General features: G+C 33.1%; 1 protein-coding gene across 1 annotated transcript in view; it reads right to left on the bottom strand.

Annotated features, from left to right (window-relative positions):
• Nucleotides 1–27,207, bottom strand: part of LOC108905063 (homeobox protein Nkx-2.1-like) — a 58,692-nt gene that overhangs the window by 22,431 nt on the left and 9,054 nt on the right. Inside the window, exons 3-4 of the mRNA XM_018707834.1 lie at nucleotides 13,646–13,806; nucleotides 13,334–13,429 (exon numbers count right to left, since the gene is read on the bottom strand). Coding sequence (XP_018563350.1) covers nucleotides 13,334–13,429; nucleotides 13,646–13,806 — 257 coding nt within the window. The remainder of the gene's footprint in view (nucleotides 1–13,333; nucleotides 13,430–13,645; nucleotides 13,807–27,207) is intronic.

Genomic DNA, 27,207 nt, shown 5'->3' on the forward strand with positions numbered 1-27,207 from the left:
GACGCTATTGACCCTGCCTTGACTGATATTATTGAAAATGATCCAGAGTATGATAAAGATCATTTGATTTTTCAACAGGACGGTGCTCCTCCGCATTATGCGTTAATTGTCCGTCAGTATTTGGACCAACGTTCTCTACGGAATTGGATTGGGAGAAGAGGCAGCATTGAGTGGCCTACACGATCACCGGATTTATCGCCCCTTGATTTCTTTTTGTGGGGATACCTAAAAAGTAAAATTTATAAAATACAGCCAGCGTCGCTGGAAGATTTGCGTCAAAGAATCGTCGACGAATGCCGCCGAATCACTCCGGAAATGCTTCGATAATAATATTAAAAAAAACAATTAAGACGTAAGTGTTGTATTGTTAATTACGAAAATAGAGAGTGAAAAATTCAAAATTACAATTTTAACGTTTTTCTGGACATTCTTACGAATTAAAAAGGAATAGAAAATTGATTGCATAAATGACATTGAGGCTTGGACCTTCTTAAGATTTAAAAAAAGCACGAAATGGCGCAAAGGCTGCTCTCCTCAAGCGAGACAATCCAAATGTATACAGGGTGGTCCGTAAGTAATGGTCCATAGAGACATACTAGATTCTTTACTTCAAAATATTACGATTGGAGCCAATATGCCTTAATAAAATGTTGATAACAAAAAAGATACAGGGCGTCAAAGTTGGAAATTAAAAATTGAATTTTCGTAATAATTATAATATTTTTGAGTGTATGAACGTGAAAATTTAGGGGTAGATGTTTTTGTATACGAGAAATCATAATTTGTTATCTATTTCGATGTATCTTCTAGAGGGCGCCACATACGCCGTGTTTATGACGTAAATACGAGCATAATTTTTTTATCCACAACGTTAACGCTTCTTTTTTTTAAAAATCTTAAACCTACATTATTTTCGTGAAAAAATGGTATACTTGTCATTAGCTCTAGAAATTGTCCGTTTTCAAGAAAAACGCATTTCAACAATCTGCTGCATGTTTCATTACAGGAAATTTTATCGTAGTGTGCGACAATGCCAAGACAGTTTTGACAATTAGAAAAAATCATTGTGACAGTTAGCAATTATTTCAAATTGTATTTATTAATTTTTGGTAAAAATCAATTAAGTATTTAAAAGAAAATAACGAATTATGCCGAGACATAATAATTTCTCGAATTTGGAAATGAGAGATATGACGGTTGTTTATTGTCAACAAAATTTCAATGGACGTGCTGCGCAACGTGAATATTGCCGAAGATTTCCAAACAGATTGCAACCTGGTAAACGACTGTTTCAAAATCTATTCAGAAACTTAGGCGAAAGTGGTTCATTTCGTCCTAAACGTGATAATTTAGGTCGACCAAAAATGATTACGCCTGACCAGGAAGACGAAATACTAATTCGCATTGCAGATGATCCACAAACTAGTTCAAGACGATTAGCTGCAGCCACGGGAATTAATAAAACATCAATTTTAAAGACATTACATGAAGAAAAATATCATCCATATCATTTTACACCAGTTCAAAATTTATTACCTGTCGATCTTCCTTCAAGATATCAATTTGCAAGTGATATTCGGAACAAGCAGAATACTGACTATACATTTGTCAACAGAATATTGTTTACAGATGAAGCGACATTTACTCGCCGAGGTATTTTCAATTTAAGAAATAAGCATTGTTGGGAAGTTCAAAATCCTCATGTAACTCGAGAACGGCACTTTCAACATGAATTTAAGATTAATGTTTGGTGTGGGATCATTGGAAACCATTTTCTAGGTCCATATGAGTTGCCAGGAAATTTAAATGGTACAAGTTATTTAAATTTTTTAGAAAATAGCTTTGTTGATCTATTGGATGCGTTACCACTGAATTTGAGGCAAAATATGTGGTTCATGCAAGATGGCGCTCCGCCACATTTTACTCATCAAGTAAGAACATATCTAAACCAACACTTTCCTGAACGTTGGATTGGCCGTGGTAGTATATTTCCTTGGCCGCCACGTAGTCCAGACTTCAACCCTTTAGATTTTGGTGTATGGGGCACAATGAAGGAAATTGTTTATAAAAACACTATAAATACTCGCGTCCAACTTTGGCAAGAAATTAGTAATGCCTCAACTTTTTTTGATCCAATGGTATTATTTAATATTAGACGATCTTTCATAAATCGTATGGACAAGTGCATCGAGGTGAATGGTGGACATATTGAAAATTTACTTTGAAACATTTCCTATTTTTCCTTAGGTACATATTCAGTTTTTTACTTGTTAAACGCTTGATAAAATCATAGTTTTGTTTAATTAAATTTCTCCTTTAACTGGTTTTGTAAATAAAATTTATCAACTTGATAATTTGTATTTTAATGTGTACAAAGGGATAATGTTTAATTGTCAAAATTAATGTTTTCATTAGCGCACACTACGATAAAATTTCCTGTAATGAAACATGCAGCAGATTGTTGAAATGCGTTTTTCTTGAAAACGGACAATTTCTAGAGCTAATGACAAGTATACCATTTTTTCACGAAAATAATGTAGGTTTAAGATTTTTAAAAAAAAGAAGCGTTAACGTTGTGGATAAAAAAATTATGCTCGTATTTACGTCATAAACACGGCGTATGTGGCGCCCTCTAGAAGATACATCGAAATAGATAACAAATTATGATTTCTCGTATACAAAAACATCTACCCCTAAATTTTCACGTTCATACACTCAAAAATATTATAATTATTACGAAAATTCTATTTTTAATTTCCAACTTTGACACCCTGTATCATTTTTGTTATCAACATTTTTTTAAGGCATATTGGCTCCAATGGTAATATTTTGAAGTAAAGAATCTAGTATGTCTCTATGGACCATTACTTACGGACCACCCTGTACATTGTTTTATTTTATTTCAATCTAATAAATATCTAGTTCAACTAAAATCATTTTTTTTTTCAACTACAGTTCGAGCCCTAACCATTTTCGACGTACGAAACTCGCGCAGCTGCTTTTCAAAACACAATAACCACTCGAAAATATGTTCGATGTGGGGACCTACAAGAGATCGCGGCGTGGTGTTTCTGCCGGTTTTCCGTCATGGCGTCCGGACGGGGCAGGGTTGATTGTAATGCAATAAACCGCTCTGCGGGGTCTCAATTTGCTACACACACAAAATACCGGCCGTGTCCGGATAAAGAGATAGAGACCCTTTTATTATGTACAGTTCATCCGCCCAATTGACACGACGTTCCCTCCGAGATGCCCTATCGTGTGGCGACGAGCGACAATTTAGCCGTAAAACGATAAAGTCTCTTTGTGTAAACAGGGCCTGTGTACGTTAACTAGAGAGAAGTAATTGTCCGGAAACAAAATGGATCGTGTCGATTTCAGTAGGCTCCTAGATCGTCTTGTATCGACAAGTTATTCGTGGAAATAATATATTAAAACTTACACACTCGCACCCTGGTGTCAAATTATTGATTCAACAATAATAGGGGTTTACGAATATTTACTTCTAGTGCCCCTATTACTATCTTTGTCCTTGTTATTCTTATGGTTTTAGAGAGAAATAATGATATGCTTAATACCTTTAAAATAAAGTAAAAATAAGGGAACTAATAATAATATACTTACATACTTTTTTCGCATTTTGACTGTTACTGTTATTATTTTACTAAATTCAAACTTTACTAGGTAAAATTGTTTATTTAAATATTGGAAACATTGTTATATACTTAGCTACCTATACAGGGTGTTTCACTTCGAGTGAATCAAACTTTAACCACAAAGAAAACTCAATAAATAAATTCAATTCATAATTGCCTTATAAAGCAAGGGTCTAATTGTAAGTCGCACCGTTTTCACTGTACAGGACCGTATTTACGAAATCTTAGGTGTCGTATTAACATTTAGGTACACATGTGCATAATTTACTGTAAAATTTACAAATTTTTGTAAGTCAGTGGCGTAGGAATGGGTAGTAACGTGGGATTTTTTACCCCAACATATAGGCCAATGACCTAATAATCATTTGGGATTACTTGTTGAAAATCGATATAGTGTATCGTTTTACCGAAAATCTCAGTTGAATGGAAGACTAATTACACAGGTCAACAAGGGTCAAGAAGCAGACACACTAATATGCATTCCCGAAGGATTTTGGTGTGCTGAATCCGAATCTGTCCGCAGAATTGCTCTATCACGTCAGGTTTTTGAGATATCCTAACCTAAAAGTGCAAAAAACACTGTTTATCGTCATATTTGAGGTTATGTAGTAATGCCATCTATTCTTAAAAAAAATACATATCATTTAAAAGTACAAGGCTCCCTCTTTCGAATGCCGTTGAGTTTGCTCAAATATATATTTTTTCGTTGAGATATCACATGTTGAAATTTCTAAGTTTATCAGTTTCTTAATATGCGAAAATCTTAGACGTCAAACAGTTGATTGCAGTTTAGACTCAGAAACCTTCAACACTTACGAACTCAAACTCACAAACTCCAAATCCACAAATCCCAAACCCACAATCCCTAAACTCACAAACCCCAATCCCACAAAACCCGAACCTACAAGCTTACAAACCCCAAGCCCACCAACTCCAAACCCACAAACCGTATGGGTATGAAGTTTCTGAATTGTAATCGACTAAGGGATCCTTAGTAGATTTTCGCATATTAAGAAACTGAGAAACTTAAAAATTTCAACATGTCATATCTCAACGAAAAAAAAAAGATATTTGAGCTAACTCAACGGATTCGAAAGAGGGGGCCTTGACTTTTAGATTCAATGTATTATTTTTTGAAAAAGAATAGATGACATTACTACATAACCTCAAATATGACGAAAAACAGTGTTCTTTGCACTTTTAAGTTAGGATATCTCAAAAATCTGACGTGATAGAGCAATTCTGGTGCCAGATTCGGATTCAGCACACCTAAATCCTTCGGAAATATATATTTCTGCTTCCAAAAAAAAGTTAAATTTTGTTGGTAGCTTACCTTCTCAAAAAAATACTGTAAACATTACACTTTCATCAGTTCTTAGTGCGTTTTGTGTAATCCTCCACATACAAAATATTTCATATCTATACCTTCTCGTATTTTTTCTTAGACTTTAAAGCAAGCAAGCTCGAAGATGTTTCCCAAGCGACATTTAAAATGTGTTCAGAACAATTTTCTATATTGTTTTCAGAAGCAGGACTCATTTTTATAATTAATATATTACTTACAATCAATTCAACTCATAAAAATGAAACTTAACTGTTACTAGGTTATAGAAATCCTATACAAGTACCTACCATGAAATTTTTTAAATTTCTAAATTATATCTATCACTATTTGCATATACTTACTAACACAAAATACGAAAAAGTATAAACAAATCTCGTAAAATGCTTTGTTTAGTATGTATGAAAGTGAGGTTATGCTTTTTGTAAGGTAGACTTTAGAGTATATCATTTATAGCGTAGCTTGTACAGGATGTTTTGGAAAAGTACCACTTTAGGGACTGGCAGAACGTCAAAAAAATAATATTTCTTTTAGGTAGGATATCAGACTTTAACCATATATTTTCAAAAAACAACACAATGTATCGAAAGTTGGTACAGATAAATTTTCAAGAGTGCGTTAAGTTAGTTTTTTACCATCGGCTAGAGGTCGCTAGCTACATCCTTACCCAGTGGCATTTTATGACATAACTTTTTTGGGGTTATTTTTTTTTTAAGACGTAAGTGGGATATTATAATGTAAAATTTCATTTCACAACATAAAAATGCAACTCTTGTTATGCGAAAACAAAAATAATATTAAATCAAGTTATCTTGCTTCTTTAAAAAGAATTCAAAATTTTTGTATCTATATGTAGGTATTTTACATAGCTATGTACGATTTATACTGTAAAAACCTAACCTAAAAATTATCATAAATGACAATGGTCAAGGTCATACTATATATAGCAGATGGTCAAAAACAAATAATGCTGGCCATTTTAGCATTCTCAAAAATTACCTACCTTACAATGCTTTTTTGTAAAAAAATGATCGCTAAAATTTGATTTAAAAAAATCATATCATAGATGTGGATCGTTAAACAGCAGCGCTAAACTTTAGGTTAGGTTTTGATCTAAATATGATTTTATTGTAAGGATATTTTTAAAACAATTCACTAATCCCTGGAAATGGTGTAGATAATTAATAGCAGAATTTTAGATATGCATCCATCGTTTTTAAGAAAGAAGAGCCTTTAGATATTTTTATACAGGGTGTTTTTGTTTTGTGAAAAAAAGTTTATACAAATTGTAGGTACAAATACCTATGCTTTGTTTTAGTGTTTAAATTTTATTTTTTTTTATTTATTTTTACTAATTACTTCAAATAGTTTTAAAGATATTGACTCGAAATTTGATGGTTGCATATTATTTAGAAATATTGACAGTAACGTACTAGATAATGTATCAATAGAAATAAAAATACACAACTTGCATGCAATAAAATATGTTTTATTTTTTCCTGAAAAACGGTGCATTCTGCGAAAAAAATAAAGAGGCCAATTTCACTCAGAATTTATGGGGGATTCCTAAAAAATGAATTAAAACCGGAAAAAGTCAGTGGCGTACCATTTTTTTATTAAAAAAGTTTGTGGTATTCCTGTAAAGATTCCGTGTCTCGGATGAGACTTAATCTATGATAATATATAACGAGCGTTCAAATAAAAACGTGGTCAAGTTGGTTCTGAAAATTTGGACGTAGGGCGTAGCGTATAGCAAATGAACTTAAACGTCATCTGTCAAAGCGCTGTATCGCCGCTTTGTTATTGAAACTGACAGCTGCTATACAGCTCGTTGAGAAATGAGGTTAAGTTGGTCGCTATAAGCTACGCCCTACGTCCAATGTGTCAGAGCCAACTTCGACCACGTTTTTATTTGAACGCTCGTTAGTATGTTTTAATTGTCGCTGTCACTCAAAAGCTCAAAGCCTGTACTGGCGCAAAACATTACTTTCGACCTACCGGCAGAAAACAGTCTACTAATCTATAGAAACTAGAAACTATTACGATATTGTGGGAAACAACAATTATGCGGCAATATAAACACTATAAACAGCTAAAATCATCTGTCGGTAGATTCAGCAGACATAAGCTATTGCGATTTCGCAATACTCTTACAAGTGACGTCGCGACCCAGTTGGTTGAGAGTTTCATCTAACTGTCAGAAGCAGTTCAATTTCATAAATAAGTAAATCAGTAGGTACTGCTCTTCAGTAAATACATGTGCAGTTACAAGTATTTTTATATTTTTATTCTTAAACGACTTTTGTTCGTTTTTTGTCTAAAAGGATGGCACGTAAATGAAAAAAAAAACTTAGAAACCCACAGAAAATCTTTTCAGATGCCGAGTACGCGGCTCAAGACATATTGCGTTCGGCAGCAAAGGAGAATGTCAACAGTGTCGACACTCTTGATTAGGCAGATGAAGCATCTGCTCCTGATGTCGAGTAGCAAAGTGTTTAGACATTAATTACTCCTTGTGAGGAAAGTTGACCACTCGACGGAGCTATTACCATGCGTGCAATGTACGAGTTATTTTTTATGCCTTTCACATTCGGCGATATTTACACGGACGGCTGAATCTAGCAGTCTCGTGGAACGCCTTTCCTGCGCTTACAATTCGATTGAAGAGATAATGTCAATAGAAGATATTGAACATGTCGATATTTCTTTAATGAAACGTTTTTTTTTAATGAGAAGTTCTTAACGTGTAACTAAGAAAGACAAACTAAACACACTTAACAGTTGTCAAACTGTTTATTGTCGGCCAGATGACCTAAAGTTGATACCTATTTTGCAACGTGCAAAAACAACGCACTACAAAAACCAATTAGTGGATTTTCATTCAGTTGATTCAATACGTATAGGCCAGAGTAAATGCTGACTCGATTGGGAAGCTCCTTTCCTATACTGTTTTGCTGTTTTTTTTTCTGTTCTATATCGGTGCTGTAGATGTTATTCGAGCGAACTCTCAGATTAAAAAACAATAAAAATATTATCCCGAGGATTATAACGTGCAGACGATACGCCATATTAATACCGCCAGCGGTTAATTACCATAATCTCCATTTAATAGCGATTTAACCCCCATATTGTGCCCTGTAACGAGTTCTATTATCGTACCAAATTATAACGACGGAACTGTCAATAAAAGGGCCCGGCGTGCATAGCTGTTTGCACAAGGGGCAGGACTTGAATCAATATTGTCCGTGATAATTTATATTAGGAACTCGGCGCAGATATTTTTCCTATTCTACGTATCTAAACAGGGCGACAAAATGATACCTTTCTCTTGCTTTCGAAAATATCTTTCCGGATAGGCAGTGAATACAAAGCACGAGCGCACGAGCGTAAGATTACTGCATATCCAGAAGATTATGAACAAGTTAAGAAAGAATACTAAAGAATAAATATTTTGAGGTTAAAACTAGTTAAAGCTTTCAATTTAACTGAACTATCTACTCTCAAGTGATTCTAGAATGAGAAGCAGAGCCTAATCGGAAGTTCCTCTTTGTTTATAACAATTTGTCAAGAATTAGGTAGAGTAGAGGTACCTATTATAGAATACTTCTCAATTTTTATTGTACTACAACATTAACAATTGTTGACATTTTTTATTAAAATTTGGTATACATATTATGTGACCATATTACAGGCGACTTGTCTCATTGAATTTCCTCTAAAATGGTGTATAACATGAAAGGAAAAAAATATTTCATAGCTGCGTTTTTCCATATTAAGAACATATAGTTCCCAATATGGAATACATAGAAAATTAAAAATAGAAGATAAGATTTGTTATTAAATGAATGCTACTAAGGGATAAATACAAGTGTTTATTTTTTAATAAAAAAAATACTTATAAACTGTTTTTAGGTAGAATAACATTTATTTGGTGACTATGAATAAACATTTCTAATATTTAGTGCAAAATTTACATAAAAATTGTTTTTCGGGTATTATTTATTATTAACTCAAGCTAATAATTTTTTGATTTGGTTTATTTACGTTTCAAAAGTTCGTTGCAGTTAAGGAACTAGTACAGGGCGTCTCAAACTCGATATAGTATGGACCTGTGAGGATACAAAAAATTTAAATAGAATTTGGAACACGTGTTGTTAAATGGGACGAGGTAAGTTCCATTTTCAATATAAAGTATTTTCTTTGGGATTTGACAGAATAAACGACTAATGACCTCATCAATTATATTTTTTCCAGAAACATACCCAATTTTTTTTCCTGTTAAAAAGCTCTATTTTCCTAATAAACTTTTATCGAGTTTGAGACACCCTGTACCTACATACCTTTTCGAAAACTACGATCTGGATCAGCTGAATTGGTAAGAGCTGTTTCTTGTTTTAAGAAAGAAATATAAGGAAGCATCATGAATCAGAGATACTTCCTTTCTAAATGCGATGTAAAATTTTAAAGTTCGGAAACTGTTGCCAATAATCACAAAAAAATATGTAGGTATGTGTCTCATAAGTATCAGCCTTGACTATACACTCGCATCAGATAAGTATGTATTGTTTACTTGATTATTCCTCATCGTCAGTGCCTAAGATTATATACGATTTTCTCAAAAACTATGAAAGAAAAATGGTAACGCTGTCAAAGATGTATAAATTAAATGGATATAATTTTGTCTGCTCCTGTATAATCCAAGCATATTGAAAATCAGTTTAAACTTGGAAATGGTACATTACCATGACTCAGGTACTTTAATTGCCCAAATTTCATTGTTGTCATGGTAACGACTTACTTATAGAAGTTATAGGTAATTGGAATTTGTTTTTCAAACTTCTTTCTTTTAAGTCGAATAACTCCACAACGAAGCCCGATAGGAAAATATTTTTTATGAAGTAGGTACTAGGTACAACTATTTTGACCTCCTCTGTATACCCCCTTCATTTTTGACATGACCTTTCCGGACACCCTGTATGTGGTGTGGAAACCGTTGACGATATTCTTCAACAGCAGCATTAGCATTCCCATTACAAATACCATGTTTGCATAGGTACTCTAAATTTGAATAAGTTCTTGGAATTTTGTAACACTGATCGTACAAACGTAATTAAATGTTAAACTATTGCAACAAAATGACACTGAGAAATATCCTACTTTTGAACTGGACATACACTAATTTGAAAAAAAAACATTTTTAACTTAAAAAAATTAATAAAAACTGAAAAATTACTATTACATTGACTTTCATCAAAACGATAAATTAAACATTCTGGGCACTAGGAAAAAAATTATCAGGGTTTCTTTAGGACAGTTTGAGGTTGAAAAGTTGCAGTCGATATCCTTAGTTTATTCATTATTTGAAAAGTTATGTCAAGTTATTCAAATTTTTACCTTTTTTCTAACCAACATTTTCTCTTTGAAAAATAGTTTTTTATCTAAATATCATAATTACGACTTGTAGAGAATACTTTGCAGTTTTCAAAACCCTGCTTGGATTTTCTGTACGACCATTATTTCCCGAGTAATTGATTGCCAAAGTCAAAAATTAATTTTTTGCTTTGATGGGCGATAACTCAGCGACAAATAATCGTGCAAGGCTCCGGAACCTCTCAAATTGAAGAAAATTAAATTATCTAAAAGAGCTTTATGTTGAAATTACCAAAAATTATTTTTTGAGGTCCATAGGCCATTTTAAAAAAGCAAAAATTTACAAACTTTTTTCCGATGATTTTCTTATGGTTAGGTACTCAAAAACTGCTAACGCTAAAAAATGTTAAACTGCGGATCTGAAAACTAGACACTTGAAGCTTCAATTTTCTTTTTTTATTCTCTCTACGACCATTTCCCTCCAAGTTACAGCTTTTTGAAAATCACCCAAAATTTTGGGATTTTTTTAATATTCCTTAATTTCTGTGCCTAGTGTATTTCACTCTACTAGGGAATATGTCTCAGTTTCTGCATTAATAAATCTGTATTTAATGTTATTTCCCTTTCATCTAGGTAGGGGAAAGGGCCCTAAGATGACGAAGTAGGTAAGGTGACGAATTGCACATTGCTACTAAATTAAACGTTTTAAAATCGAGAAACCGCCGCGCTTCACCCTTACGGACTTGCGCAGTATGGTAGCTTCGAAATCTCGGCGGCAAAGTGGCGCAGTTTGAGGTTAGACGCTGATAAGTGATATTGGTGCGTGATGTTATAATTTCTGGGGTAACCGAAATAAAGAATAAATTTTGACTGGTGAGTATTAAACCGTTGTTCAGAGGTCTTGGGTTTCTGGAAAAGGGTCTTCTAAATGTATTGTGGTCAAATAGTACTGGCTTGCATGTCCTTTTATAAATATATTACAAAAGTTTACGAATGTCGTTTGGAGGTAAGTTGACGAACAACAAAGTGACTAAGATGACGAACTTCGTCATCTTACCCCAACACTCGAAACAAATACTTTAATTAATCAAATATTGTTTGGTGGTCTAGGTTATAAGATGGGTCGAGTTTATGCTCGGAAAACTGCCAGACAAACATGGAGCAAAGAAAGTATGGAGAATGCTATAAACGAAATACAAAACAATGATGTGTCCGTTAATGCCACTGCAAAAAAATATAATCTTCCAGAGCCAACACTTCGCAGATATTTAAGAAAATATCCTGATAAGGTAAAATTGGTTGACTGTTGCATAGTTATATTTTAACGCAATTTTTGTGACTTTTAGGTTTTTCCATCGAATGCCGGACGATATAAGCAAACTTTTTCTGCTGAACAGTTGCAAGTTTTGTATAATTATATAAAAGATATTGATAAGCGGGCTTTTGGTTTAACAAAAGAGCAGTTTGGTATGATTAGTAAGTAAAAAAAACCGTCGTCCAAGAAAAAAATTACCTTCATTGGTAATTTCAAGCACCCCAGTTAAGAATGCATTACAAGCAAAAAATGATGAGAAAACTTCGAGAACAGGCTGAGATAGATAAAAAGAAATGTAAGCTAGGCATAGATAAGGCAGAGACAAAAATAACACGAAAAGTAAATAATATTAAACGCAAAGTATTTAGTTCATCGGATTCAGAACCTCAGCAGAAATAGCCTATGCTGACACTGAGGATGATATGAATTTGGAATTCGAAGAAGATGATAAGCTGTGCATAATCTGCAGTGATATGGGTAAGGATAATGAACTTTGGTTTCAATGCTCAAAATGTCGAGACTGGGCGCATTCACAATGTACCACTTTGAATCCTAAAGAAGCTAAAGCTAAAACATGGATTTGTGACTTTTGCGCATAATTATTTAAATAACTGGAGTAAATGTTTTATTTCGTTTTGTTTTGTTAATTGTTATTATTAGATTTTCTTTTATAAAGCTAATTAGCGTGTTATATTCCTGTTTTGTATATTTTGAGTATATTATCCTTAATAAATATATTTTCAAACTTTGGTTTTAAGACTTTTTGTAATTTAAAATATTAGTCAACTTACCCACAGCAATCGTCAACTTATCAGCAGTAGGTGGCGAGATGACGAACTGGTTGTTCATTTTTAAAATGCATTTTCTTATGTTAAAATATATATTTTTTTAAATGTTTTCTTGTCAACCGTTTTAATTATGTTATAAATTAAAGTTTAAATGCAATGCATGCCTATTTTTTGATAAATAACAATTTTGCGACCCAAAAAGCCTTAGATTCGTCAACTTATGACGTATTGGAAAAATATGAATACGTACATAAAAAACATATTCTGGTAAAATTACACTTCTGGTGTCGTATAATTAAATTTACATCGATTTGTAAATTTACATTTGGAGTAAATTACATGGCAAATGCACCTAATATTATTTGTATAGGTACTAAGGCAATTTTACACGATTCAGTGAGTCATCAAAATAACCAAACTAGTGTTTTACATAAAATTTGTTATGAGTGTAAGTACCTAGGTAGGTATTACTCTTTTGGGTAGAAAGGATCAAAATCTGATCAATTAGATGACTTTTCGAATAACCGTTAACTTTAACCACCGACTAATTCGATCAAGATCTTTAAAACTGAACTGGAACCGCTAACCGTTGTCAAAATATCTGTCATTTTTATGTCATCCAGTCAAAATGGCGTGAAATTCATTAAAAATCATGTCACAACTTTAAATATGTACAAATAGTATAGTTTTAATGGCATTTATTATTGTAATACAAGGCATTTATTCCTTTTTGTATCGATTTTAGTGTTATTCTAGGTATTGGATGTGAATGCTGTTGGTTTAAACAATGTAAAAACAACAATTTTTCCACTCGTGTTGGTGATATTTAAAGAAAATCTCATAAAGAAAAGCGAAAACTCACCTGGGTGGGTGTCAGATGGATCAAGGAGGCGAGGTGCTCCCTTTCCGGGGCCGACAGGTACTTCTGCTGCTTAAACCGCCTCTCCAGCTCGTACACCTGAAATTCAGAAGTTCCATATGAACCGACGTGTAGGTACACCGAACACTTCTATCGAAGGATACCGTGCCCGACATATCGAACGGAAAAATCGAGACACCCATGGTCAGCCGTCGTGCCGGCACCGTCGGCAGCCGGGCACGTTCATTCAAATTTCGGACTTCCGTCCGGCCCAGACGCGATAGGCCTGGGACGGACGGGAGGGGCGCGGCTTACCTGGGCCTGTGTGAAGAGGACCCGCCTCTTCCGGCGTTGTGCGAGTGGGAACTGCATGGGTTTCGAGTCGGGAACAGCGCACGCGCCCAAGCCTGGCATCCCCGTGTTCAGCCCGTGACCCATGTTGGCGGACGCAGCCGTCGAGCCCATCAATCTGGAAACTAATTTGTGCGTTGTCTGTAAGGTGTGTGGTCAGCCTAAAATGACCACCATTTGCATAAATGATCGTCATTTTGGGCTGGCGCTACTGCGGCGGGTTTTTAGTCGGTAAATCACGGGGTTGTGGGAGTTACACACGTAGCAGTAGTTAGCGGTTAGAGTGAGTAAAAGGAGAAACCTTTTTAATTCACATTTTTCGGGGAAAAAGGCACGCTTTATAAAAAGTTTTTATAATTATCTTATATCTACCTACAGGGTGTTTTACAAGCTCTATGACAAACTTTGACAGATGGTAGCTGGGTTAATTTCAAACATTTCTTCTTATACGAACATAAATCCGATTCGTTCTTGTTTAGAAGCTACAAGCATTTTAAAAAATATAATTTCATATTTCAATCAAAGTAGCATAAATGATGGTTGATAATAATAATATCTCTACTCCTTATTCTAACCGCGAGAATTAGCCCATAAGTCTGACACTTGTGCGGGAGAGGAGGCGGCATATTATTATTAGGCAGGCCGCATTTGCGCCCAGGAACGACTTACGTTGGTAGGCCCTAACCACCATTCAGTGCAGGAATGAGGGAAAGCTGGAAAACCTCATTAATTAGGGGGTGGTCAAATGCCAACCGGTGTCAATCTCTCACATTGACCCAAGCCAGCATTCTTCCACCCTATACCATACCTGTACAGAGGGTGCCAATCCTCCGTACAAGCATATAGACCGGGAGATATTAGACTGAAGTTCGACGACGTTTTTCTCGTTTATGCCTCTGAGAGTACTGAAAGGTAACCGAGAGACAAGTATAATAAACTAAATTTAAAAGATGGGCTGCGGGACACCTTCGTGAAAATTCAATTTTCCTTTCAAAAAAATAATGTGTACAGCGACGTATTTCTCACTTATGCCATGTTCGTAAGTTGAAGAGAAGTATCGATTTTATCACGAAATTTTTTTGGCATAAGTGTCGCAAGAGACCTAAATATGGAAAACTTTGTAAGAAAATGTGGAAAAACATCTTTATTTGTCTACCAATTTCTCATTAATGCCAATTAGAAATATGACATTATTATATTCGAAAAGCTCATAAAAAACATTGGCATAAGTCCTACTAAGGACTAAAGAAAATAGGGCTTTGGAAAAGCTGCGGAAAATTTTTCGTTTTGGTCAACGTTTTTCTCGTGAATAAATTAAAGCTTATTGCAAAGAAAAAAATGAAAGTATTCATTTTTTTTAAAGGGCATAAGTCCCNAAGGACTTCTACATTAAGAATCCACTAGTTTCTGCATTTAAAACTTAAGGAAAGTCATATTAAAAATATAGGTAACACAAAACATATAAAATTTAAAACAAACATTTCACAACATATCTTTGTTTTATAGAAGTTTTGACATATTATTATAAAACATAAAATAAACTAAAGTTTAAGCAATCAGACTCATTATTTGGTATAATTCGGTGCTTCCCTCCCCGCACCGTGTCAAATTTAGCTTTATTATCAAATTGCCCAATTGTCACGTAGCAATATAATAATGACCGTGCAATGTGATAAATAATGAAGTTTAGATAGTAATTAATCACTTAGCCCGATAGAGCTAGACATTATTCATAATGCCCGCACATTATTAATAATGCCCGCAATAATCACCTGGTCCATAACATATCTATCTTTTAAAACACGTTTGAGATCTGATACCTACCAGGGAGAAATATTTTCTATTTGAGGAAAAAAGTATTTATTTTACTCTAGCATTACGTTGGCCATCTCCAGTTTCAGATGTCATTTTCAGAATATAAATCATACCATTTTTGATAAATCGCCATGTTGTGCAAAAAAATACCCTAATTTGTTTATACTTAATGCAATTGTGTAAAAACTATGCATCGGACAGAAACCATCTTGCGCACGATTAAACTACATATTATTATCTGTCATTTTCCGCAGGATTGTTTTTCCAACTTCAAATTTGACGGAGTTATGAATTTTTGAAAAAAGGTCTATTTTAGAGGTTTTTCCGGATTTTCTTTGTAAAAAATAAACCGATCGGGTCGCACAAAAAAACATTTTATAGGTTTTTTTATTCTCTACATAAAAGTCCTATTGAGAGTAAGACAATTCCATCATTATTTTTCGAGGTATTATAAAAAAAATTAAAAAATGTCATTTTTTTGCATTTTTTATTATTTCAAAAAAATTGTTCACGACTTGCTGGGGCAATCACTTAGGTTTTCATTTACTAAGTATTTTTCTTAAGTGTAAAAACAGCCTCTTTTTTCGATCTATTGGTTGCCATACGAGCTCTTTATCTCTTCAATGATTCATTTTTGTTCGCTGTACCTAGTTAAATATACCTATAACACCATTTTCATAATTCTGGAAATATGAACAGATAAAATATTTATCTATATATAGGTACCTATAGTTACCGCAATGTCAAACATCTACCTGCATGCATCATTAGAGAATGTTTTCGTTTTAAAAAACCATTAAATCAGCAATACCCACTTCTGTTTATTCTAATTTGTTATTATAACAACTTAACTTTTAATTAAGATGAACACGTATCTGCATATTAGGACCTATATTTTGTAAAGGTTAATATTACCATTATTACCACAGACAATATAGCTTATAATTAATTGTTATTTTGTCTGTGATATTACAATAGATTCTGCTTGAACAAAAACACTGACCTGAAAAACTTGGAAACTTCGTGACGCACATATTTTGATTTTGATAAATAAATGCAAATTACAGAATATATAATAATAGACCTGTACAGTTTGTTTCACTTCAAATTAATACAGAGCCATGACTATTGTTCAAAAATAATTTTTGTGCAATAACTGGCACTATAGTGCGTAGTCTCGATCAAACCATGAAATATATATTTTTTGTCTTTTGTTTTTGTTAGCAAATGCCAGAGAGTAATATTTCATTTAAAAAAGTGTTATCTATCTCTCTTTCTTTTAATGTATTATTATTCAAACTAATTCAACCATATTTTTTGCATTTACATTCATTTGAAGTAAAATACACTGTATACCTATCTACATTTTTTCTCAAAATTTCGGACTTCCGTGTTAGATGTATATGTGTAAAAATCGATGCCATAATGCATCATTGTTAAATATTTTTAAAGTTGACGATATTCGATTTTAGTTTTCTAGACAGTTACTTCTAGATAACCATATCGATTTTATTATTCTTATTATGCGAACAGGGACATGCACAGCAAAGTAAATATTGATTTTAGAAATGTTTCACTGTCCATTTTGTATTGTATAGTGTGTGGAAAAGGGTCCTTGTACAAACGATACCGATATGCCGCATTGAGTTTTACTTATACATAACACATACTTACATATAAGAATAAATCACAGCTGAAACAAGAAAGCGATCGTTTCATATTATTTGCATCCATTTGTGTCAGTAAACTTATATAATTGTATTTTATTTTCACTGGAACATATACAAGGTAATTTCCAAAGTAAACAGGACTTTTTAAAAATAGTTTTTTTTGCATTTTTTTTTAACGTTAGCGCTCTTTCATTTCATTCACTGAGAAGACTAAAATTAAAATGTCCTAACATATTTACCTCACAACAGGCGCCAAAATGCTGGCTCCTTTCGTGGGGCAGCTTAACTAAGTATCTATATTGGTAGCAAAAGGGAGGACTTGAACGTAAGATTCATCCATATATAACAAATATTTAATTGACTTACTCAGCTTCGCTCAATGTCTTTCATTAACTCGTTTTATCTAAATCAGAGATTGTATCAAAATGTATGATTGGTTAAACACACAAAAACAATTGCGAATAATATGTCGATTCAAAAGTAAGAGGTTACAATTTTCTTAAAAACTTGAAAAAATAATGTTTTTTGTTACAATTAGGTATTATAAAAAGATTGTCCCTTTGAGCAATAGTTAAAGCGCCCAAATTCAATTTTTTCATCTAGAATTGTATAGGTACCTAAGAATGGGAGGTTTCAAATACTAACCATATCTAGGCATAGATATTAAGCGTTATTAAAAAAATCCGAAAATTTTGGGTGATTTTCAAAGAGCTTGGTGGGAAATGGTCGTAGAGAGAATAAAAAAAAAGGAAATTGAAGCTTTAAGTGTCTAGTTTTCAGATCTGCAGTTTAAATTTTTTTAACGTTAGCAATTTTTGAGTAATCATAAGAAAATCAACGAAAAAAAAATTGTAAATTTTTGCTTTTTTTAAAAAAAGGACTTAAAAAATTTTTTTTGGTTATTTCATCATAAAGCTCTTTTAGATAATTTAATTATCTTCAATTTAAGCGGTTCCGGAGCCTTGTACGATTATTTGTCGCTGAGTTAGCGTCGATCAAGGCAAAAAAATCATTTTTAACTTTGGTTATCAATTACTCGGGAAATAAAGTCGTACAGAAAATTCAAGCAGGGTTTTGGAAACTGCAAAGTATTCTCTACAAGTCGTAATTATGGGTTTTTGTTAAAAAAAAATTTTTCAAAGTGAATATGTTAGAAAAAAAGATAAAAAATTGCATAGGTGTTTGATTAACTTTCCAAATAATGAATAAACTAAGGATATCGACTGTAACTTTTCAATCTCAAAGTGTCCTAAAGAAACCCTCAAATTTCAAAATGCTGCGAAAATACCCGATATTAAATTTTTTATGACGTTTGTGAAGCATGTGGGTGTTAAAAAAATTTTTGAAAATAATTTTTTTTAGAATTATGAACGTTTTTTGATGAAGAAAATATGGATTATTGCTAAAAAATATTTTAAACAAAAAAATAAATAAAAAATTGCTTATTACATTGATTTTCAGGAAAACGACAAATTTCGGGCATTTGGAAAAAAATCGCAGCGTTTTGAAATTATGCAATTTTTTAACTTTTTTCTAACCAACATTTTCACTTTGAATTTTTTTTTTAATCAAAAACCTATAACTACGACTTGTAGAGAATATTTTGCAGTTTCCAAAACCCTGCTTAGATTTTCTGTACGACCATTATTTCCCGAGTAATTGATTGCCAAAGTGAAAAATTATTTTTTTGATTTGATGGGCGATAACTCAGCGACAAATAATCGTGCAAGGCTGCGGAACCGCTCAAATTGAAGAAAATTAAATTATCTAAAAGAGCTTTATGATGAAAGTATCAAAAAAGCAAAAATTTACAATTTTTGCTTTTCTTATGATTACTCAAAATCTGCTGAAGCTAAAAAAATTGAAACTGCAGATCTGAAAACTAGACTCTTGAAGATTCAATTTCCTTTTTTTTATCGTCTCTACGACCATTTCCCTCCAAGTTACAGCTCTTTGAAAATCACCCAAAATTTCCGTGCTTAGTGTATTATAAACGGACTACTAAATCCCTATCACCTTTAGATTTACATCCATAGACACTACAAAATGTTACTTAGGTAGGTACAGCAATACCAGTTTTTCTTGGTCTAAGCTCAATTATTCCAAAGATAACTAACATTAAACAAAAGAATAAGACTGAAGGGCTTGTTCATGTGCTTGCTTTAAGTTCGGCAGTGGGCGCTACGCCTGGCTCGCATTGGGAATACTCTTTCAAAATCTAGACAATAAATAATATAAGTATTCCAAACGTTTTGACTGAAAGGATAGTCACAGTATCTTTAGAATAAGACAGAATGTATATCTGTTGGCAGTGGCGGAGGCCGTGGAAACGGTCTTGAGCCGCCATTACCGGGTGACGGGTCCGGTTAGTGCCTAACTGACAGCCTGGCAAATACACTAAGCCCGTCTGTTTGCACAGCACTCCAAATCCTATGACAATACAGTAGCTGACGAACGCGGGACCCACGTATAGCCCCCTCATATAACAACCGTGGTTTATACTCTCCAAGTTGAAGGTAAATAAACGGAATGTGTAATTACTTACCAGTAATGACATATTGTGTATCGAATAAACGATCTATTTATAATTCAAGGATATTCGCCCGATGTGTGCGTAGATGAAAGTAAAAAATAATCTTCCAGTCCGTTACCTATAAGTGGAAGTTAATTATTATAGTTTTGGTAAGCCAAAGTCAACATGTTTATTTGGATAATTGTAATTTATGAATCGATTCTACTTGTGTCTGTCTGTCTAGAGTCACGCCAAAGAGGTTGCAAGAGACAGATATAGCAATGATTGCAATTTATCTGTGCAAAGGCTGCCGTAGCCCGCAAATTACTGCCTCAGGTCTGGCAATTATTAATTTTAAATTTACCGCCCAATAGTTTACAAAAAGGAGAACAAAACATGGCTTTGTTGTCGCACTCTGACATTAACAATAATTTACAGAGAAAGAAGACCTCTTTTTTGTTTTCTTTATGACTGTACCCACATACAAATGTGAACCAAATTGTCTTATAAAGTAAAAATGAAGACAATTCAATTTTCTTGTCGAAACGTCCGTTTTTTTCCGCTAAGGAACGCGTTGAAAGTGTAGAACAAGCAAACAAGTGATTTATCACACGCTCACACCCTACATTATTCCGTAACATGCATTAAGGACATTATTCGGATGTCGGTATGCAAACAGGAACAGGAAGCAAAGATGATGGATGGGAAACGACGGTAAACGTGCCCTCAAGGAATATGCGGGCTGATCGGCGTAATACATACGCGCGGGGAGATTTTTAGCCAATACCTAAATGTGTATCAGGAAGGATACAAAAATATATATTTAAAAATACTTACGTATATAATTTCTCGATAAAAACATTTATTTAGATTTTCATTTATCAGCCAATACAAAAACTTCATACTCTATCAGTTCAATTTTTTTACATGTTTTACTTTAAACGAGAGAATATTATCTCGTCTTGTCTTGTCGAGGCAATATCCCGTAGAATCATCACAAAGTCGATTGAATTCCAATTCGTGAAAATGGTTTATACAATTGCTGAGAAAGTGAAAGTAATTGGTTTGTTCTACAAGAATATAATGACTGCACGGCAGGCAGCAGGCAGCACAAATTATTAACGATCGTCCTCTTGACAAAAACACTTAGTATCGGTACCGGTACGTCCTAGATTTAGTGCACAAATTTTCGGAGACTGGATCGGTTGCAAACAGAAAGCATCAACGTGAACAGGTCGTACGTACATATTAATGAGGGTAATCAGGTAGGTGTCCTGGATCACATCGCAGAAATGAGTGATCGTGCTTGAAGGAATTCTAATTTTTTGTACTCGATCTGTTTTTCAGATGAATGTACGTTCCAACTGGATAGTTGAGTCAACCCCCATGCTTGTGGCTATAGACCAAGGCGGATCTGTTTTGAGGTGGATGTGAGAAGGGGCAAGCAATTTTCTGGATTACCTTCAGTACAACTCACATAATAAAAGTGTAGATCCCTAGATCTGGGCGAGGTCCGGAACATTTTCAAAAGTGCAAAAATATTTAAAAAATTTAAAAAATACCTATTTTATTTAAAAAAAGAATTTTCGAATTTTCAAAATATCACAGAGCCTCAAATAAAGGCTCTAAATACTTGAAAATTTTTTCACATAGAAAAGACCGCTCAACCTTTAAAATAGTTTTTGAAAAATTGAAGTTCAAAAATTATAATTTTAAACTACAATTTTTTCTTAATGTTATCTGTATTTAAAGAAAATTATTTCCAAATAAAAACCAAAAAAAATTTTAATTTGTTTTTACAAAAATTATTTAAATAATTGTAATAATTATAACTAAATATATTCGTATTCAGAATGTTGAAATATAGGTATACGTAAACAAATTTTTTCATTGAAAAAATGCAATAGCATAGGGTAAAATATGCCTGGGTACAGTATATTTAATGCATAAATAATAAACTTTGTTTATAACAAAATATGTGCAAATTGTCTAATTAGCTGGCATCACGATATTCGAATTCCTTGGCTCGCGAGACATCGAATTAAAAAAAAANGGTTACATCTAACATTAAACACATGTTGCGCTTACGAGATAACGCTCTATCTGAGTATAGTAAATCTTTTTAAAAAATTTGAATTTGAAGCAAAATGGATGTTCTATAGAGAAATGAGAAATTTTGTCACAGCCTCCATTCAAAGAGGAAAAAAGCATATTTATTTATTTATTTATTTATTTATTTAAATCATTTGTCCAACAGTGAAAATCACCAATTACAGGACAAAGTAAGCATACAGTACAAAATGTAAAGAACAATAACAAACATGCCGGTAAAATAGTGTAACAACAAAAGAAAAAGAAAATAAGAAGAAAAAGGAAAAAGCTCCCTATGCTACCAATCATGAATTGTTGACACTTCTAAAAGCTATGTACAGATGCTGCAAACTACAGTTGAATATATCACTAGAGTTACAGATTGTTATAATTGTGTGACATAAAACAGGAGACTTCAGTCCCACATTGGCATTAGAAGCAGAAGTATAAAAAGTAAGTGGAGAGCAGCAAGTCGGTCTAACTGTTAAGAAGTTCAATTGACTTAGAATCTCGGGACAGTCTACTTTATTGTTTACTAGTGCATGTAAAAATTTCAGACTATGGAAGTGCTTTCTGTATTGTAACGAGTCGAGTTTGAAACGTGTTAGTAGTATTTTATAATCGCTAATAATACTTTTCGCGCGTGCGAGCGATAGCTTTTCCGATGATTTATCTATGTTGCCGATAACTTGTGAATATAAAATATTTTTTCTAGCTTAGAACTCAGAAAAACGAAGCCACTGGATCAAATATTAATGCTAAATTGTTTGTAAATTAACGGTAAATGTCGATAAACTTTGACCGCTTATATCTCGAGAACCAATAAACGGAATTTAATTTTTTTTTAAAGAAGCATCTTTCCGAGTACTTTAAATTTATAATTTTTGAAAAAAACTAAATTGCAAATTGACAAATGTAATCTAATTGTTTAAAAATTTAAAAAAGTATTAACTTTAAAAATTTACTATGGCCGCCCTAATAAATCAACCGATTTTAATTTTTCAAAAACCATTTGAAACGTTGAGCGGTCTTTTCTATATGAAAAAATTTTCTACAAGTATCTAGAAGCTTTATTTGAGGCTGTGCAACATTTTGAAAATTCGAAAAATTTTTTTCAAATTTCTTTTCAAAAAATTATTTTGCGAAAACTGTAGAACCGATTTTAATGAAATTTGGTATGTTGTTTTATTATACTCTAAAGTTTTTTTACCAAAATTAGAATACCCTCGGAACAATTAAAATATTTTAGAAATTATCCAAAAAAACTTGATTGTTTTGTAACATCGGTAATAAATTTAAACATTTTTAGTATATTTTGCAAAATTCAATTCTATAACTTTTTTTCCTCTTCAATATTCTTCCAAAATGCATAGGTTCCAAGATATAAGTAAAAAACTCAGATAAAAATAGATATTTTTAAAATTTTTTAAACATTTTTGCAATTTTGAAAATGTTCGACCATCTGTCAGTGTGACATAGAGCTTGTAGAACATGTAACAATTTGAACACACAAGAATATATGATGAAAATATAATCTGACGTAGGCCATGCAAGCTGGAAAAAATTATTAATTAAAAAAAAACATTAACTTCGATGACGGTTTTTTTCAAACTGATTGTGACGTCAAAATGACACGACCAAACCAAACAATTTGAGGGAAATTGATCGCCTAATGTTCCAATTATTTACTAATATTTTCAAGAAGCAAATTGAGTGTTGTTCGTTTAAGACCGTCAAAATCGATGTCTTCCTGCCAGTTATCATTAATCAAACGGAAATTAAAGCGCTGCAACCGAATATTATGTCACTGTCATCCACGTCAAGCAACTATAATGCTGGGTTGTTAAAGAAAATAACTGTCAGACAAAAGATTATTCACTCAGGTACCCATATTTATATTGAAAGATCTTAAGTCCATTGTTGTCGGAGGATTATATTGTATTGTTGTGGCGCGGAGCTCATTCATTCCTATCAACGTGCCATTAGTTAAACGTAAATAAAAATGCGAAATCCCCACTGGTTTAACTTCAATGAAAAAATGTGTAGGGATAGCGCGGCTGTTATATTAAAAAATGTTAAAGAAATAAAGGAATTTTAAAATATAGGTTACTATTCATCATGGGCATCAAAAAATAATTTTCTAAAAATGTTTTAAAAATAATTTTCATTTTCTTAGGTACTAAAGAAGAAGGAATGACATCCTGGTATGGGAAGTTCATTCGAAATAGCCCACTGTCTGGCAATCCCTATGTGTAGGTAGGTATACTTACACAAAACATTGCGCAACCTAAATCTATAAGTGTTTGATGTTTGATACAAATTACAACAGCTTTATTTACTAAATACGGATCCAAAACTTTCTTAATAATGCATTAAAATGGCACTCTCTAACTCTGGTTAATTTTAATAGTAGAAAAAAAGTCAATAAATCATTTTTATGTAAAATTTTATATACAATTTTTTTCTACTTCATCCATTTTGTATTATCTTGAAAAAATACTTTATATTTTTTTTTTCAAAAAATACTGTCACTTATTGCCATTACTTACCTATTAGGTACACACCTCAAACTAACTTACTACATAAAAAATTCAGGATCAAGCTGACCAAAATTGCGATTTAAAACCCGATTTAATTGGACTATAGACCAGGGCGAATCTGTCGAAATGTCCCACTTCTTGGATATAAGAGGGTGCAAGCTAATTTTTGCTGGAATACCTTCAGTACGACTCACATAATAAAAGTGTAGATCCCTAGATCTGTGCGAGGTCCGGAACATTTTTAAAATTGCAAAAATTTAAGTAAAGTGGGAACTATAGAACCGATTTTAATGAAATTTGGTGTGTTGTTTTATTATACTCTAAAGTTTTTTTTTATTTTAGATACTATTTTGAAACTTATACTTACGTCATTTAGGTAACGAGCGTTCAAATAAAAACGTGGTCAAGTTGGTTCTGAAAATTTGGACGTAGGGCGTAGCGTATAGCAAAATAACTTAAACGTCATCTGTCAAAGCGCTATATCGCCGCTATCAATTTGAATATTTTCGTTTTAAAAAGCGTTTAAAATGGTGTTTTCTCAAGAACAAAAAGTGTTTATCATAGAGTCCTACTTTAGAAATGGACGCAAGATTGATGGAATATGGAAGTATTCTATTGAGGAATGTTTCATAGAATTTCAAAATCAATTTCCCGGCGTTGTTGAGTACAAAATTTTTCAAAGTGCAGTTCAGCGTTGTGTTAATGTTTTTCGTGAAACGGGCAGTGTAACAAGAAAAGAAGGAAGCGGCCGACCTAAAAAGCGGACTGAAGAATTAAAAGAAAATGTCCAACAAATAATGGAAAATGCGCCAAGAACTTCTGTACGTGTTTTATCACAAATGGTGGGAGTATCAGTCGGTACCTGCCACACAGTGTTAAAAAAAGATTTGCGTTTGTTCTCCTATCGTTTAACTTGTCAGCAAGAACTTCATGAAGTTGATTTTCCGCGACGGGCTGTATTTTGTGAATGGTTTTTAAACAACTACGGTGAACTTCATAATATCACCTTTTTTTCTGATGAAGCCTGGTTTCATTTAAGTGGTTACGTAAACTCACAGAATATGAGAATGTGGTCTTCTGAAAAACCAGATAACTTTTTTGTCGAGGGCCCTCTACACGCTCAAAAAATTGGAGTTTGGTGTGCTCTCAATCGAAGGAGGATTTATGGACCTATTTTTTTTAATGGTACTCTTACTGCGCAAAGGTATAGAGAAGAAATTATCGCTCCTTTTGTTAACCAGCTGGAAGAAAACGAAATTACAAACTTTTACTTTCAACAAGATGGCGCAAGGGCACATACGGCAGGCGAGACGATGAATATGTTGAGGGAAGTTTTCCAAAATCGACTAATAAGTCTCAATGCTGAACATGAATTTCCACCGAGGTCATGTGATATTACGCCGTGTGATTTCTTTTTGTGGCCTTACCTTAAAAACACTATTTTTGAACTGCCTATTCCTGATTTAAACCATCTGCAGGCTCGACTTATAGACAAGATTCGTGAAATTAACAATACCCCGAGCATCTTAGAAAATGTCTTTAATTCTTTGAGGAACAGGTGTGAAAAGTGCTTGGAACAAGGAGGGGGACACTTTCAGCAGCTGCTTTAATTTATTGTTATAACAAGGAGGGGGACACTTTCCGCAGCTCCTTTAATTGTTTGTTATTGTTATCACGATTATTCTTTAAAATAAAGCTATATAGTCATTAACGTTATTGAAACTGACAGCTGCTATACAGCTCGTTGAGAAATGAGGTTAAGTTGGTCGCTATAAGCTACTCCCTACGTCCAATGTGTCAGAGCCAACTTCGACCACGTTTTTATTTGAACGCTCGTTATATCATTCCCAGCCCACAAAATCTTCGTTACATTTTTAAGAAATTTGTGCGCTAAATGATTAGTAAATAAGAATAACTCTGCTTTTTTACTTTCACAATAATAAACATTATTTTAAGATTTTTATTTTATAGATATAGAAAAAATACGTTGAAACAAACACGCTTCAACAAATATTTGACATTTGTCATAATTTCTAAAAAATGTCAGAATAATGATCTAAACCTAAACAATTTAGTCACTGATCACTGAAAAGGGCAATGGAACGGACAGACTAGAAACAGCACGGCTGCTGCGATTTAGTACACAATGGTGCGACAATTTACAGAAAAACAGTTGTACTTAATTTAATGACGTCGCACAGTGGGAAATATTGGACAAAATTCTCGCCACTCGCCAATTTTCATCGTCTCGTCGTGATTTTTTTTTTTTAATAAACTCGTGGTAATCTGAATTTTCATATTCCGGTGAGGTTTTTTCGAAAAACCCTTTTTTTAATGCTTAGTGCGCGCCCCAACCTCAATGTCGAAGAAAAAATTTTTAAATACTGACTCGATGTTTAGTTGTAGAAAAAAATGTTTAAAAAGTATCTGCTATTAATAAAATTGATTATTATGACCCTTGATGATATATCTGATGTTTTTTCTTCAAAAACCTTACCTGAAAATTATTAATTCTAACCTAAATGCCTTAAACGAAATTTACATTGGAAAAAAAGTTTTTTTACATGCCAAAAGTAGGTACGAAATAGATTCAATAGAACCCTACGTAACATGTTATACCCAAACCATGAATTTAAATCTAAAAAACCTAACCTCAAAACCAACATTATCTAAGTTTAAACTCACTAAATTAAAGATTAATAAAAAAAAATTAAAAATATCTATTGTAGAGATTCGATCAACAATTTTTCCGAGAGCACACACCTTGTGCCATACTGTAGCCAAATCTGACACCTTAACCCAAGAACCTAACCTCAAAACTGGAAAAATCAAATCAAATCATTAGAGTGAAAAAAATTGTCACATAATTATTTTCTTTAATAAAAAGAATAAATGTAT

This window comes from Anoplophora glabripennis, unplaced genomic scaffold (genome assembly GCF_000390285.2).
Source record: "Anoplophora glabripennis isolate ALB-LARVAE unplaced genomic scaffold, Agla_2.0 scaffold129, whole genome shotgun sequence".
Lineage (NCBI taxonomy): Eukaryota > Metazoa > Arthropoda > Insecta > Coleoptera > Cerambycidae > Anoplophora > Anoplophora glabripennis.